Raw genomic sequence first — 15,930 nt, 5'->3', positions numbered from 1 at the left:
AATCGTTTTAATACATTAAATGCTTATACGATGTTTCATGTTTGATACAATACTAGAAGATGCTTATATGTATGTACATTTCTTTAGAATCGTAATTGTAATTTGCTAAAATAATGTTTGAAACATGAATCTTAAGTCTTAGAAATATTGTCATCTTTCCGACATCTTTATAACTACTTAGACCTTCATTTTTGAAGCCATTTCTAGGCTCAAGAAAATCCTAAATTTCAGTACGTTTAGGTGGTGCACGAATTGCACACGCGTATATTACATACGTAGCAGACCCTAAACATTGGTCAGTTATGAATATGAAAATATTTTTTCTCAGATGTGGCTACTGAAGTTCAAGTCGCCTGTTTTCCTTCAATATCAATAAATAGACAAATGTTTAAATTGCACTACTCCAACAAAGCATATCACGAGCTTTCGCTCTTTTCGATTGTACCCAAGGTATTTTTGTGGAGTATCGTGTATATCATGGCAAGACACGTAGATTTAACGTTTATTTTTATCCCTAAAATTATGTCAAAGTACGAGTTATTATACAATGGAATACAACCACAATTTAATCGTCAGCTGTCCTAAAAAAATATAACAGGGCCCCCTTTTGGAATGTTAAAGATGATTTGCATGATTTGCGGATTTCTGTTCGGCTGTTATAATAAAAACACCTAGTAAAAAGTTCTATATGGTTCTACAAAATAAAATAAAACAATTACTTAACTATATTTGTTAGTCGCCAAGTGTAAAGATATTACCCTTATTACAAAAGAAGAAATTACTAATATTTCTACGACATACTGTAGCATTAGCGTGTTCCCACAACAGATTTCCAGCAACGATTATCGAGTTTGCGGATTCGATAACATCAATACAAGTTTGTCATATGCGTACGCTAAGTTTTTCGCTAAACCCTTACAGCAGCCGTTTTCGCGTATGGTTTGAAATCTGTATGTTCTGAAATTCTTTTCCGTGTCTATATATGTAACAGCTGCCATTAGCGGACACATAATAATTTTCGTGTGATCGAGGAAATTTATCTGTAAAGACAGCATTATTAAACAGTGTAAAAAAAACAAATTCAATGTGCATATTGGTGACTACAGTTGCGTTCATGAATACTGATCGCTATTCGTAGCATTGCTCAACTGGTATTGGTTACTATTTCCAGTGAAAAAAAACAAGAATCAATTTCATAAACTCGATGAACGCAAACTAAAGAACAAAATTTCAATTTCGCTTACTTGCACCGTTCCATTAGACAATTGCATAACTACAGCATTCTGTGTTCTGAACCACTGATGTATGTATGGTATCCTGGACATAGCATCGCACGGTTTCACGTTGATAGAACTTCCAGCTTTCATTAGATGCTCTTTCATGTACTTCAAAAAGAAATTCATCAGCTTCATTTTCTTCTCCAATTCCGACGGATATTCTCTGACGGTATAATATAACTCGTTCCCTTCACGATTTATGTAATGAATATTGAAACAGTTAGCTAGCATAATTAACCGGGTGCCGTCATTGTACATAACACCGACTCCGTCATCGGAAAGTTGATATCCGAAGCCATATTTGTCAGAATAGTCGACCCATTTACTTATCCATATAACAGGCTGCGCGGCTGGATCCGTCATTTCATCTGTACAGTTTAAATTAGATTTACATAAAACAAAGAGTTAATTCATACCTGTTCCAATACGAACTCGATTCAATTTAACACTAGATTACCTTCTGACAATGTTGTCTCTCTACTAGGATTAGGCTTTAATACTGCAGCCAGCTGCTCTCTTAGTGTCTGAAGCATCTTTTTAATATCATGATTCAGTTTCTGAACTTCGTTTACTGTATCAGCAGGCTTTGTCTTACGTGCTGGACTATTAGGTACTCTGAATATAAAGTCTTGTCCCTCTCCTCCTACATTAGTATTCATTTCAGACAATGGTTTACGTTGATTGTGCATTTCTAGCATGTCTAAACGAGGCGCCATTGTTAAACACGAAACTGGTAGACTCAATGGCATGTAACCTGTAGTAAATTTCAAAATAATTATTAGCAAGTGGTTCAATGATGTAATAAAAATTTCTGATATTTACCACAAGTGAAGAACGGGTCTTTCAACAGTTTGCCTACAGAAGGACGTTTGGATGGATTTCCTTGCAACATATTGGTTATCATGTTCATGGCTATTGTATTGATGTGTGCAGGAACTTTATACTGAACTTGTTTAATTCTAGCGTAAGTTTCTCTTAAACTAGATGTTTCAAATGGAGGTTTGCCCACAAGCAGAGTGTACATGATACATCCAATGCTCCATATATCAGCTTCATACGAATGGCCAGACTTAGTCAAAACTTCTGGTGCTATGTAATTTGGGGTCCCACAGACTGTCCTATTAAGACAGGAACAAAATATGACTTGGTTTGAACATTTGGATAAACATAGAGATACAGTATCGTTGAATAACCATAGAAATAGATTGTTACTTTTTACGTTCTCCTTCATGTTCCAACCGAGTAGCCAATCCAAAATCACCAATCTTAACTTGCAGTTCGTCACTCAAAAATACATTACCTAATTTCAGATCTCTGTGAATTATTTTATTTTGGTGCAAATAATGGACACCATCTAATATTTGCTTCATGTAAAATCTTGTCTCACATTCTGTCAAAGCTTTCCTTCGTTTATGTAACTCCATCATTGACTAAAATTTGAAATGATCAATAACATATGTGTCTTTGCACATATATACACTAATGAAAGGGCTGTTAAAATGATGATACCCTTTTGCGACATAACTCCAAAATTATGTATATATTCTGAGGATCATCGAAGAACCCATAAAAACCAACAACATTTTTGTGAGCCAGAGTCTGATGAATTGAGATTTCTTGTGTCATTTTTTCTCTGTGATTGCTTTTTGTAATTTGGGATTTTGGCACAATTTTCCCAGCGAATACACGATGGGATTTCGATTCCCTGATCTCGTAACATTTTGCAAAACCACCCTATAAAATAGTATAAAAATATACTATCTTCGAATTGGAAGAATTACCATTCGATATGCACCAACTTAATGTGTGCACATTAGAAAATTTTCTATGCAATTAATTAAAATAATCTGAATCTGTACATTCCAAATTAACGAGCATAAACTAGAAACTAACGATTTTTCATAATATCGTATTCATGCAGAAATTTACTCGATTCAAAGTAACTAAAGCAACAAGTACCATATGCTATAATACGTAGAAATACGTTACGAATGAAGTAGAAGTAAATAAAAATCAGCAATACATGCATACCTTTCCGAAAAATCGGCCTTTGATATAACTATTTCCCGAGTTTACGTCGTATATCACGTCCGGAATAACGCATTCATTCTCCTCTTTCGACATTTCGACCGAAACTGTTTTCTGTCCGTATTACTCAGGAGCGTGTAACGCCTGAAATATGCCGTTTCGGTCAGGATTGCTTGTCCGTTGAATGTATGCTTCACGAAAAGATTTGTGTATTCCACCGTTGACTTTCCTGGACTTTCTTCTACAACACAAACTAAAGTTTTTGTCTTGCGGAAGACAAGCAACGGATTTAAACGGATTTCAATATTTAAATCCCAGCGTGAAGATCAATCGCACGTTTGCCCGCGTATTATACCAACATACCAATGATACCAACGAAGATTATATCCATTCCCTGTGGTATATGAAGCAGAAATTCCCAACATTTGGTCTGTTACTAGGACTAAGTTCCTAGCAACATCCAAACAATCGACGATCAAGTAGCTTGGGCATTTTGCCGTAGATGACGCAGCAAGTCTTTTTGATGCTACTTATCATTTAAAAATTAATCGTTTAATTAGAAATATCACAACTGACAATCATTTCTTTTATTTTTACGATATGTGTCTTTACTACAATTTTATTGGTCTCTTGTTCTACAAAGTACTAACTGCATTGCTAGTATTGATAATTTATTTGTAGTGGATGTACCCTAGCGTGCAGGGTCTATAGCGCTTCCACCGGGGGCTCCGTGACCCCACGCCCTCACCCCACGTGATCAATGGCGCCTCCACCGGGGCCTCCGTGACCCCACGCTCTCACCGTGCAGGGTCTATGGCGCCTCCACCGGGGGCTCCGTGACCTCACGTTCTCACTAGAAATGATGTGTTCGTTCTCAATCACGGTAATTTTTCACAGTGATTCGTGATTTCTCGTGATCGTTTCTGATTGGTGGAGAAACCTAACACAGTAATGTAATTCATCGTAAAATCATATTGAATACGTTTTTCTGTTTAAAGATTATTATTGACTTACGATTGCAGTGAGCAAATTCACTCAAGATAAAAAAATCGCAATCACGGTCGTGAATGAAGTTAAATCACGATCGTGATCGTGATTCGGCGATCACTGTGATAAATCACCGTTAGTGATTTTGCACGCCATCTCTAATTGGTATAATTGCTGCTGGAGACACAGATCTAGTAATAATACAATTATTTTTAATTCGTTGTTCATGAAAACCGACCCTGCGAAATTGCTTCGAAATATCATTCAAGGAATTGTTTACATAATATTAAAGTTATTCATTCGTGCATGAAAGCATTTATTGTAACAAATCTAAATTCCTCTTTCATGCGTAATATTAATGTAAACTGTATATATGATAAATTAAAGAATTTTATAGGACCCGAAATGAGTTATATTACATGACGTAAGTAGTACAGAAAGATTTATACATACATTTTTATCACGTTTTGTAAAGCAACTGTCACACGAACCCGAGGGTCGATTAATTTAATGGTACTCTGATATTCTATGAAAATAGACCTTAATGAGAGGATATCCGGTAATGTAAGTATAGTAATTTGAGTGGCAATGGTCGATGCTTCTCTTTCCGGGAACCGGCGTCCATTTTCCCTGTTGGCTTGTCTAAGGTTGGCGCGTTTCTCATTTATGAACGGAGTATTTGTCGACAAGTGAATCGTAAGTACTCTTTAATGTAAATAAATCATACCCGGTGTGCAAGAGTTTATTGCGGTACGGTTAAGATTCTTATTGTATTGTGAAAATAACCAGGAAAAAGAAAAGCAGCCGAGGCTTGTTCGACGAAATCAGATAGCGTCTGTCTATAGGGTGATCATAGAAACAGAACGAATTGTAACCCTGTTTTGAAGTATAAGTACATAAACAATACTTCTGTTTCCTAAATGTGTGTATTTCAAGTGTTCTGTGAAGTTCAATCATTAAATGTCTTACTTTCCGCAATCATAATTATTTAGAATTATCAAGAATTTACGAAAAATGTTTTCTTATACTCACCTTTACATTTTCTTTCAAGTACTGTTTTTGTGTCAAGTGTTAAGCTACAGAGTTTATTTAACAGTATTATTATAAATTGTAGCTTTTAACTCTTGTTTCAATTCATTTCTTTGTTTAAAATTTTAGATACTCGTATAAATGGAAGGTGCTTCAGTTGGTAGAGGCGGATTTCGTGGCCGTGGTGGTCCAGGAGGCCCCATGAGGGGACGTGGTGGCTTTGGAGATCGGGGAAGGTATAGAATCTGTGATAATAACACTTTCTAAATGCATATGGTTTGTATAGTGTACTTTAAAATTGTATGATATTCAAAACAGGGGTGGACCTCCAAGAGGTGGTATGATGAGAGGTGGTCGTGGAAATGGTCCTGGAGGTGGTATGAGAGGTGGACCACCTGGAATGAGAGGTAGAGGTGGTCCTCCTGGAAGAGGTGGTCACGGTGGACATTTTCCTCCAGGGTACAGCATATTAATTTTTATGTTATTAATAACACTGTTCAATGCGTACAAAATTTTGCAATTTTCAATAGGTGTTCCTGGTAGATTTTTACGAGCTCAATACACATCTGCAGACTGTTTCTTTCCAGCATGTCCAGTTTTTGGAAAGATCAATTTCTTTTTACCTGCAAATTTTCAACTTTGGAGCTGTGTTGTGATTTTACAGTAATAGTTATAGAATTAGCAGTTAGAAAATTTGAAATTAGAAAAACATTGGTTTTCCAAAAACTGGACGTGTTGGAAGGAAACGATTTGCAGATTCGTATTCAACTGATGAAGATCTATCAGGAACGGCTATTGGAGGTTAAAAAAAGCGAAGAAAGGTTAAAATTTGTTGAACAGTGTAATTGTATTTTACTGTTGGTGATTTGTTTAATTGACTTTGGAACCTCAGAGGTCCACCAGAACCAGGAATGTCTAGTGGGCCAGGAGGTAGTGGACCACCAGGTCCACCGGGAATGGGTGGTCCCCCACGTGGTGGTAGCAGAGGAGGAAGCAGTGGTTTCCGTGGTAGAGGAAGTCGTGATTTTACAAGAGGAGATAGTCGTAGAGGTAGCAGTAATTTCCGTGGTCGAGGAGGAATGGACAGAGGCAGCCGAGGGGGGTCCAGGTACACCATGTAAATATCTTTCAATTTTTCAATACTAATGTAAATTTAATAATCCGTGCTTGTTGTGTGGAACAAAGCACAATTGCGTTGTATTATTCTGCTTCATTTGCATTGCAACTTTTAGGGGTGGATCTGGTAGAGGTGGCCCAGGAGGTAGAGGAGGTTTCGGAGATCGTGGAAGCAGGGGCGGCGGTGGTCGTGGCGGCCCATCGAAACGAGGAGGTGGTCCACCAGGTTCCAGTGGACCTTCTAAAAGACCAAGATTCGATCAACCATCTTCCCAGCCCGCAAATGGTTATGCAACTCAACCAGCCAGGTATATTTAGTTTATGTATTTCTAATATATTTTTGAATAATTGAAGATTTAAGATTTGAAATTGACAAAATCAAAAAATCACATTACAGTCAAGGTGGATATGGAGGAGGTACTAGTAACGCGTACGGCGGAGGACAGCAACAGCCACAGCAGCAATCGGTGGGATACGGCGGAAGCTATGGATCGCAAAATTATACGCAGTCCTCGTACCAAGGCTACGAAAGTTACCAACAACCGCCGGATTATGGTCAAACTGCAGTAAGTTTTGATTTATACAAACTTTCTACGAAGCATGCAATTAGATTGGTATAAAACGAGATATTATGTTTGTTCAGGGTTACCCACCATCGGCAGCCGCTGATAATAGGTATGGTGGAGCGCCTGCCGTTCCAGCTACAGGAGCTTTCAGTGCTGGCGATCCCTACAGTTATGGCAAAGCACCGCCATCAGGTTGGTTTAGTATTGCAGTAGTATCAGTATTGTTTGAAATATTCCACTAAGAATTTCCAAGTAGTCATAGCCAGATGTATTTATTAAACGAAATTGCGAAAAGTTGAAAGCTTCGAACATTTCCGAAAATGAAGAGTGTGAGGTCGTGGTTTGGAAAATGTGATGAATTGGTGTAACGTGCATGCATAGCCAATTACCAGCAAGAAGCAATTACCATAATAACAGGGTGTGGGGATACAACATATGCCGCATCTGATCCTAACAGTGATCGATTCTTTAATGCCACTTTTATATCCGACCAGACAGAATACTTAGCACAATCTTATGCTTAGCTACCTCTTCTATTGTTCTCGGTTTTGCCTGGAACAAAGTGATAGTAGAGGAACACAATAAAAAAAGATGGGCGTGGCATCATTTGTTTATATCGTTGCACATGTTTATTTTCATTAGTTCTTCTTTCGTTTTGTTTGCGAAAGACACTAACATTAGCATCGCTGCGCTATTTGCTTTCTGTCATACTTCACCGTCAAACGATCCTCAGACCTGTCGCTAACAGTTTAGTAACGTTGTATCTGTTCTACTTGCAGATTACTCGAATCAGGATGGTGTATACGGCAAACAGGATTATGGTAAGTACAGTTCACAATCCGACAGAATTGTTTAAATATTGAAAGGCAATTTCTTATCACGAGTAAAACGTTTAGGGCCGATTTCAAGTGTATCGTAAACGAAAAGTTCTTAGCGTAACGAAACCGAAGCAATTGAGAAACTAAGAACGAAATTCGATTGAGAATTTTTCATTCTCAAGAAAATCAAGTGCAAAAGACACGAATTTTAGCGTTAATTGCGAGAATTACGATATTAGCGCAGGTTTATTTTTAATATATTTTTAGATACTGCAAAAATATATATGTATGTATAAAGAAAAGTGTCCCTGTGATTAAGGACACAAATATTCTTATTAAAAGCAGATTCAGTTAATTTAAAGATATACCTACATTACATCCGAAAACAGCGTAGAAAAAGAACGCAACATTTGAATTGCATTATCATTATTAAATGATAAAAACACTTACTGAAACAGTCCAGAATAGAGGGAAATGATATAGGTAGAATTGATAAATTTTTCTGTGACAATTGATGTGTGTATAAGTATATAATTAAATACAGAAACAAATAACAAAGTTATGCCTAGAAAATGATTGAACGGAGGAGCTCTATGGTTGTTTGCAGGTGGCAGTGCTGGTTACCAAAACGCCCAGTCTCAGCGACGTTATTAAATTAACACGTTCAGCTATTTAATTTTATACGTTAGATATCCAGATTTTTTCCAAATTAAACGAAAAAAAAATTGTTCCTAGCGCGTGAAAAAGTTGGACAAATGTTATTTGTCTTTAAATGTATACAAGTATTTTACATATATAGTAAGAGGAACGAACAGTGGTTTTAACCATAGAGAAGAGGAAAAAAGGAAAAGAGCACTATCTGCTACGATGAGATTTTTTGTTTCCTATCTTTGTCGCGCGCATGGAAGAAAGGATTAATTTAACATTGCACGAAAGTGCTTAAATGGTCTTTATCATTATGATTGAAGGTATAAATGACAAGAGCGTTTTATACTTGACTAGCAGCATAGCATCTACTTCGTCACGTTTGGCTAAATAACTTCGTTTAGGATTAAGTTTAGTTGGTGTACAGTCGAGTTAATCTGCGATTGTGAAGTAATTAATATTAAATCGTATACATATATATTTATCTATCTATATATACATACATATATGTATATATACATACATGTATATATGTATATGTATATATATATATATATATATTCACTCACACACGTACACGAACACCTATATTTGTCTTGATTGTAACAGTAAGGACAAAGATGTTTACACTATTTGTAAAGTCGTTAAAACAGTCGATCATTGTGAACACAGCTCAATTACTGCTAAATGAATTCTAGGTGTAGAGTAAAATTGAAGAACAAATAATGTCGTATGCTCTGTATACAATGGAAAAAAAGTATAATTGTATTTTGTGGTGTATTTCGTTTACGTATTAACATACAAATCAAGAGAATCAAACATGTATCAGGTCTTAACACTGTTTCGTACTTGTGCGTTCATTAGTGCGATCACCAAGTCTTGACGACACTTCTGCAAATTAACAATATAATGATACAATAAATCAGTCTTATTGTTGCGATTATTTTATCATTTCATATCTTCCAAAGTGGAGGAGCAATTATTAGCTTGGACGGTGTGTAATGCTCTGCTTAGAGGTGACAAGTGGTAAATGTGTTGGTCGATACCCTGAGAATCGAATTACATGTTTTAGGACCTTTTAAAAAGTATTTCAACAGTGATACGTATTAGTAGAAATGTCACACTGGCAGAGACAATCGTAAGAACATACTCTAGAGATTCATCCGAGTAGATATATGCATATGCATTGCAAGAACATACAGAGTAATTGTCCAAAGACGAATGTGTATTAGTAGCTAATGAAAATTTGTCCCAGCCAATTGTGTACATTAAAGTACAGAATCACTTAACGTAGGGCAAACAATGAAATCTTCTATTTACATTTATTATATTAATAACCATGAAATTAATTAAACTGTACCAAGAGTCATTGTCGCATGATGTCATCAGTATAGTGATGGTAAATTGATTAATTATTGTAAGTAATAGACCTAACGATTGAAATGAAAACAAAACATTGAAACAAAGAAACCATAAAAAAAAAACCTCAGTACTTTTTCACATTTCTTATTTCCTCACCTTCAACATGAGAGATCATAGGCTGCGCGCTAACAAAGAGAGATTTATTAAACCAGCAACTGCCGTAGGAAACCAGAATGATCCCAACTTTGCAAGACTATAATGTATTTTATATGAGTGATGTAGGTATGAGCTTTTTTTACGAAACGCTATTTGACCTGTCACACGAGTGTGGAATCCTTTTTTTCTAACTGTTAAGCAAGAATCATAAACGAAACTATTAATATTTTATATTTGTTGTACATATATAGTTCGTTCGAAGAATATATTCTAGTCAGAGTGAAATAATTATCGTTGGTGGAAAATTCTAGGTATATGAAAAACTTGACGAAAACTAAGTTTATTTCACAGGCGTAGCAACAACCTGAGATACTTAGCGAACACAATGAAAGAAAGAGAGCGAATACCTTCCCTCCGTTACCAGCAAGGAGATACCGAATCTGATAATCATACAATAGTATACGAATAAATGACGACTGATACGATAAAGTAATTATTGACCAATTGCACAGGTACCGCACACATTTAAATGAAATCTAGAAAATGTTGTTTCTTCTTTTAGAGTATCATAGTACTTTCATTAATTAGAGTATATCTTTATTTCGTTTTCCAAAGAGTCGATCAGTGCTGAATAGTGTCTGATCATTTTTTATAATGCACCCAGTTTGTTTTTATTCAGAACATTGTCACAATTATTTTCTGTGTAATAGTTTTCATCAGTAAATCTGTTCTCTTACAAGTTCTATACTGTGTACAAAACTTAGTCGAATTTTGTTGCATATATGTATACATATGTATCGAACAGAAAGCACACGTTCAGAAAGCAAAAGCAAAAGCAAAATCGAACAGTTCTAAGTAATCATGGAAAAGTATGCAAGAGAGTTATAATGAATTAAATCTATGCTAACATGTATAACGCTCATAATATATTTAACAAACAAAAAAAAAAAAACAAATGCTCGAGTAAACCTCAACCCAAGTTCAGGTGAGTAAATATAAATATATCCGTTTTTTTTAATAAAAACAATCTACCAACTTATTACCAAGAAAATGTTAGCAAAGATAAATGCTACATAAATCTGCATTTATCGAGTGTAAAGTGGGATCTCGCCAATATATCTTGACAGAGGCAGCTTTGATATTACTCTTGATAGGAATTTGAATAAGGGACTTTTTTTACCGCTTTATACCTGCGATACCTGCAGCATTGTATACCACAATAGTAATGATGAGGTAGCGATTGAAAGAAAGACTATTTGAAATTTTTTAAGAGAAAATACTATTTCATGAAACCAATCATGACCTTACGATGAGACAATACGAGAAATAGGGAAGGAATATAACGAATATCTACGAAAAGAACTGTAAGAATAATAAGAAAAAGTATAATGCGTGATTCGAGTATTGTTTATAAGCGTATTAGACGATAGGTTATTAAGTATTTATAAGATTTTATTGCTTCTGTTATTTGTTATTTTCTTTCTAATTTCTTATTATTAATTTCTTTAGGTTGATAACATCTGTACCGTCGTACACGGTGGCACTACCATTACTTGAGCCGAGCAACATCTACCACATGACTGGTATCGACATTGTTTTCCAAGAGGATTCAGGTGTCCTTTACTTTTCTGTGGAAAATATTACCAAAAGGTACTGACATTGTACTCTGCATTTCGAAACGACTAATTTTACGAGAGATAAGCTTAGTAACAATTGTGATTACCATCTGTGATAAGAGAATATACTTATTACAAATAAATCGTACAATTTATAGAAATAACCGAAACAGTTTGCAGGTTTTCAAATTCGTGAAGTACTTCGTGAAGTTTCTCCTTTCGGTTGGTTTATTTATATTTCACATTGATCTTAACATTGAACATAAATGTTGTAAATAATTTGAAAAATGTACAAAACTGAAAAATGTAAAACGCAGTAACTTGCAGTAATATGACAGACTCCGTAAACATAACATCACAACTTTAATCGATTTAGGGTTAAAATAAAATTCAAAATGTACGAAGGTATAATGTCAGTGTACATTTCGGTTGTTCGTCCCAAAACCGGATTCGTCAATAAAAAAAAAAAGAAAAGAAAAAAAACTAAGCACGCATTCACGCTAGTTATTTACAACCAAACATTATTCCTCTGTACACTTCTTATGCATTGTACAATCTCGACGCAACTTTTCATAAAACTTAAACTTACTTTACGAAGAGTTAAAAATGATAGAAAGACAAAATAACAACTATTGTTCGCGTGATATAATTCTTTCCATTTGATTATTACTCGCGCGAAGCTTGAAATCTCGAGGTAAAATTTTAATCGCTTACATTTGAAATAAATGCATTACGGTATTTGCATTTTCTTAATATTCCAAAATAGGGCGCAGAATCACATTCAGGAATCATCCCTCTATGGTTATTCATGGCACAATGTTCCTCTGAAACTTCGACTGTGTATCGGGCTCTACCGCTGACGTTTCTTACGAATGTTATTCGATAAAAGTACAAGTTGTATGTAACTGTGCCCTTCTCGCATATTTATTAATCTGAAAAATATTGTCACGTTACAGGAATTCCATGAACTAGTTTCGATAGAAAAATTGACCTTACCTGTTCTTCTCTTGTTGTTGTATGTGAACTCTGTCACCCCTCTGCAAAGGTGTAATCACGCTAGTGTAGCACGACACTTCTGTCGCTGACGTGGAAGATGCTGTAGAACACTTGACGAGTTTCTGAGAGGTGGATTTACCTTCTGAACTTAATAGTATCCAGTATGAATAATTCGTTGGTTCGCCGAAATAAAATATCTAAAAAAAAAAAAAAAAAAAACGAGGTTTGCACTTATATAAATGTAATCTATATAAGCATATAATTCGATTAAAATAAAACTATATACCATTACCTGAGCAGAAATCATGTACAGACCAGTAGCGGTAACTTCTATAGACTTTTTATCTTCGACTAAATGGAATTTATTTAGACTATACTGGGTGTTGTTTTTGGTGCTTCTCACCCAGGGACCAATATACACTAAACAAGAGTAATTCATGTTAATGTCAATACATACTATTAATACAAATATTGCTTTCTTCGGGTATGTACCTGTATCTGTAACATGCTGCTCAGGAATTGCACCTACAAATGTTGCCACCAATGGACCTAAATAACACAAGAAACATTGTTATCTCAGGAATAACTTTTGAATTTCTTTATTTTAGCATAATCATACTAAGGAGTACCAATGGAGGCACATTTGTATGCAATACACCCTTTACTGTAATATACATATTTCACAAAATCTTTTTTTAACCACAAACCAAAGAACCATGCAGGGATAACGTTCCTTGATTTTAAAAACTGCCTACAACAATATCTCTTAGTACGATTGCTACATAGATACATAGTCTACAGATGACTGAAAAATGTGTATTAGATGGCGAGCTACTGAGAGATAAGGAGGACGAATAACGGAAGACACATGCTAACTAAATAATACTAGATACCCAATCGCCTGCGGCTGCGTTTGGGCCGCCGTTTGTTCTTTCCCCGTTTTTTACCTCTTCCCTCGTCTCTTCGGGACCGTCCGGAACGAGGTTCTCTTCTTATATCTAATTGTGACTCGTCGTCGACATAGTCGTCGGTATATTCGTCATCGGTATCATTATTGCGACCGACAGTTTCACCGCGATCCGAATCGATTCGTTTCGCCGACGAATTTTGTTGCCCCGCAGTTAATATCGCTCTTTCGATACGTGAGTTACTTTCATCTTTCTCATCCGACGTTCGGTCGTTCTCTGGCTTCGGTAACGGGTTCAGGTTTATTATTTCGTTCGTTTCGTTTGCACCATGAACACCACCGTCGCGTGACGCCTGTTCGTCCCTTGCGAGCGTATTTAAGTACGGAATGATCGATACATTATAAGCGTACAAGTTTTCGCCGGTTCCGTTGCGAATATTGTCTAATAGGTGCATCGTTTTCGTCATCGACGAAGCATCTTCGAGGAGCCGTTTCACATTGTGCATGCTTCTGTGCTCGAGAAACCTATCTGGCCTGTTTATCCAAGCCCGATTCAAACTTCTGTTTAGTCTGTCGTATTTAGACATTAGTACAAGCAGGTTCACGTTCACGGATTGCATCTGGATATATATTTATTTGTGATAAGCATTACTTCTTTTTTTATTCGTAAACGTAATTTTATTTTGTAAACACCTCAGATAGCACGTGACGCCTTGAAGACGACTGAAAGGCGCCTTAGATCAACAATAGTCGTAAAATGCATGTCTTCAAGACGTCAGGTCCTATCTCCCAGATAACACGTGACGCTTATTTTAGGTCCAAGACGTCTTTAAGCCGTTTTCAAGGCGTCATGTGCTATCTGATACCGTATTCGTTTAATACAGCTTTGGATAATCAAAGGCTTACCTGTACTTGCAAAGCGCGGACTTCTTTCCGCAGGTGAGATAGAATAACAGCGAACGCGATCGCTAACAGGAACAGAAAGATGCCGCGCGATCTTTGGAACATCTTTGATTTCTTCACGTTCGACACAGTCACGTTCATGTCGACATTCAATTCGATAAAATTCGTCGAATCTCTAACGGTATTATCCATCTGCGGATCGTTGTTGGTTTGGACTCGTTTCATTTTTAATTGTATATTGGTAACCTGTCACGGTACTGGTCGATCGAAGGGACTAGTTTCAAAAATTATATCACATCAACAAAATACCCTGGAACACACCGTGAATGTCTTTCATAGATCATATTTTTTAGTTCCGTCGTTTATTTTTCAAAGTTCTTAAACGATAAGACTATCGATATAGACTGCGAAACACTGACGATAATGTCATTTTTTCGAACGGGTGAAATGCACGTGCTCGAGCAAATGTATAACAAAAATCCCCCCCCCCCCAGCGAAAGTATCGAAGATAACGGAAAGACGTTCCTGATTCACTCAGACACGACGACCGACTGAACGATCTTAGAAAACAAAAGTGCATAAGTACAAAGACTTCATTCGTCATTCCGTGCAACTTCGCTGACTCGTGCCTACCATGTAGCGTCTCTATACATGTGTCACTGGAATAAGCGAAAAAAAGTGTGCCAGCATATCGCAGATTCTTTCTGGATAGAAGAAAAAAATTCTCGATGCGTAACTACCCTAACAACCGTCATTCAGAAGACACCGTCAAACGTGGGACGATTTCTTTGAAATAAAATCAAAATACTAACTGCAATTCATTGTTTTCATAAACAGAAATGAATATCTTTACAAGTCCATGAATGAAATCATTGAAGAAAGAGAAAGAAACCAGACCTGCTAAAAGGGGAAAAAGAACTCTAGGCAATCGTGGCTCGAATTCACAACTTTACAGGATACAAAGAAAGGAGAACGCTCGAGCAGAATGTTCTCTGTGATAAATCGAACATCAGCATTCCTAAGTGTACTACAGAAATCGTTTTCCGTTATTTCGATAAACGTGGGCTCGCGAGCAACTTAACGGAACATTCCCCCTTACCTGAGTGACATGTCTTGGACTCGGAAGAGCAACAGGTGTGGTGGATAATCGATCTCCGAACAGGTCGTCCTCCAGAGTGCTGACAGCGTCGCCGTCGAAGACTCACCGGACTCACCTTCTGCAGGTGCGAGTGTAACCGTTCCAGACCATCTTTTGTTTACCCAGCCAGTTACGAGACCCCAAGCGTCGTCTCCAAGCCTCGCGACGAGTCCACTCGACCGGTTTAGCGGCTCTCTTCGGTACGACAGGCGCTGCCAACATTCGGACTGGCAAGAAACTATACAACCTCCTATCGTGCCCGTTCTCCTCTTTCGCGTTTGCTGATCACTCCTCCTTTCGTTCGTCCGTTCGACCATAGGAACCGATAGGAACGACGAGGAGCAGACGATAACGTTCACGACCGGAAGAATATGTGTATTCTTTAC

General features: G+C 36.8%; 3 protein-coding genes across 6 annotated transcripts; 1 reads left to right on the top strand and 2 right to left on the bottom strand.

Annotated features, from left to right (window-relative positions):
• Positions 1 to 189: 189 nt before the first annotated feature.
• LOC107192565 (serine/threonine-protein kinase PLK1) lies at positions 190 to 3,639 on the bottom strand. Of its 2 annotated transcripts, XM_015581856.1 has the most exons (8): positions 3,309 to 3,639; positions 2,787 to 3,011; positions 2,490 to 2,707; positions 2,100 to 2,395; positions 1,735 to 2,031; positions 1,245 to 1,645; positions 802 to 1,040; positions 190 to 694 (listed from the first exon to the last, which is right to left on the bottom strand). In XM_015581856.1, exons 1-7 carry the CDS (start codon positions 3,399 to 3,401, stop codon positions 843 to 845), a joined length of 1,728 nt encoding a protein of 575 aa, XP_015437342.1. In that variant the 5' UTR covers positions 3,402 to 3,639; the 3' UTR covers positions 190 to 694; positions 802 to 842. The 2 variants fall into 2 exon arrangements, with proteins under 2 accessions (XP_015437342.1, XP_015437341.1); XM_015581855.1 differs by having other exon boundaries at positions 190 to 1,040.
• A 1,275-nt stretch (positions 3,640 to 4,914) lies between these two features.
• Positions 4,915 to 11,611, top strand: LOC107192576 (glycine-rich cell wall structural protein 1.8). Of its 3 annotated transcripts, none has more exons than XM_015581868.1 (9): positions 4,915 to 4,988; positions 5,451 to 5,557; positions 5,640 to 5,780; positions 6,214 to 6,438; positions 6,554 to 6,745; positions 6,835 to 7,003; positions 7,081 to 7,195; positions 7,783 to 7,824; positions 11,494 to 11,611. In XM_015581868.1, exons 2-9 carry the CDS (start codon positions 5,463 to 5,465, stop codon positions 11,496 to 11,498), a joined length of 984 nt encoding a protein of 327 aa, XP_015437354.1. In that variant the 5' UTR covers positions 4,915 to 4,988; positions 5,451 to 5,462; the 3' UTR covers positions 11,499 to 11,611. The 3 variants fall into 3 exon arrangements, with proteins under 3 accessions (XP_015437354.1, XP_015437352.1, XP_015437353.1); XM_015581866.1 differs by lacking the exon at positions 11,494 to 11,611 and adding an exon at positions 8,429 to 8,822; XM_015581867.1 differs by lacking the exon at positions 11,494 to 11,611 and adding an exon at positions 7,900 to 7,956.
• Positions 11,612 to 12,448: 837 nt separating this feature from the next.
• On the bottom strand, positions 12,449 to 14,634 carry LOC107192607. The gene is made up of 6 exons (XM_015581905.1): positions 14,410 to 14,634; positions 13,490 to 14,123; positions 13,089 to 13,145; positions 12,889 to 13,016; positions 12,597 to 12,793; positions 12,449 to 12,532 (listed from the first exon to the last, which is right to left on the bottom strand). The coding sequence occupies exons 1-6, from the start codon at positions 14,629 to 14,631 to the stop codon at positions 12,451 to 12,453; spliced, it is 1,320 nt and encodes a 439-aa protein (XP_015437391.1). The 5' UTR covers positions 14,632 to 14,634; the 3' UTR covers positions 12,449 to 12,450.
• Positions 14,635 to 15,930: the final 1,296 nt, after the last annotated feature.

Source organism: Dufourea novaeangliae, unplaced genomic scaffold (genome assembly GCF_001272555.1).
Source record: "Dufourea novaeangliae isolate 0120121106 unplaced genomic scaffold, ASM127255v1 scaffold355, whole genome shotgun sequence".
Taxonomy (NCBI): Eukaryota; Metazoa; Arthropoda; class Insecta; order Hymenoptera; family Halictidae; genus Dufourea; species Dufourea novaeangliae.
This window is presented reverse-complemented; position numbering and strand designations above follow the sequence as displayed.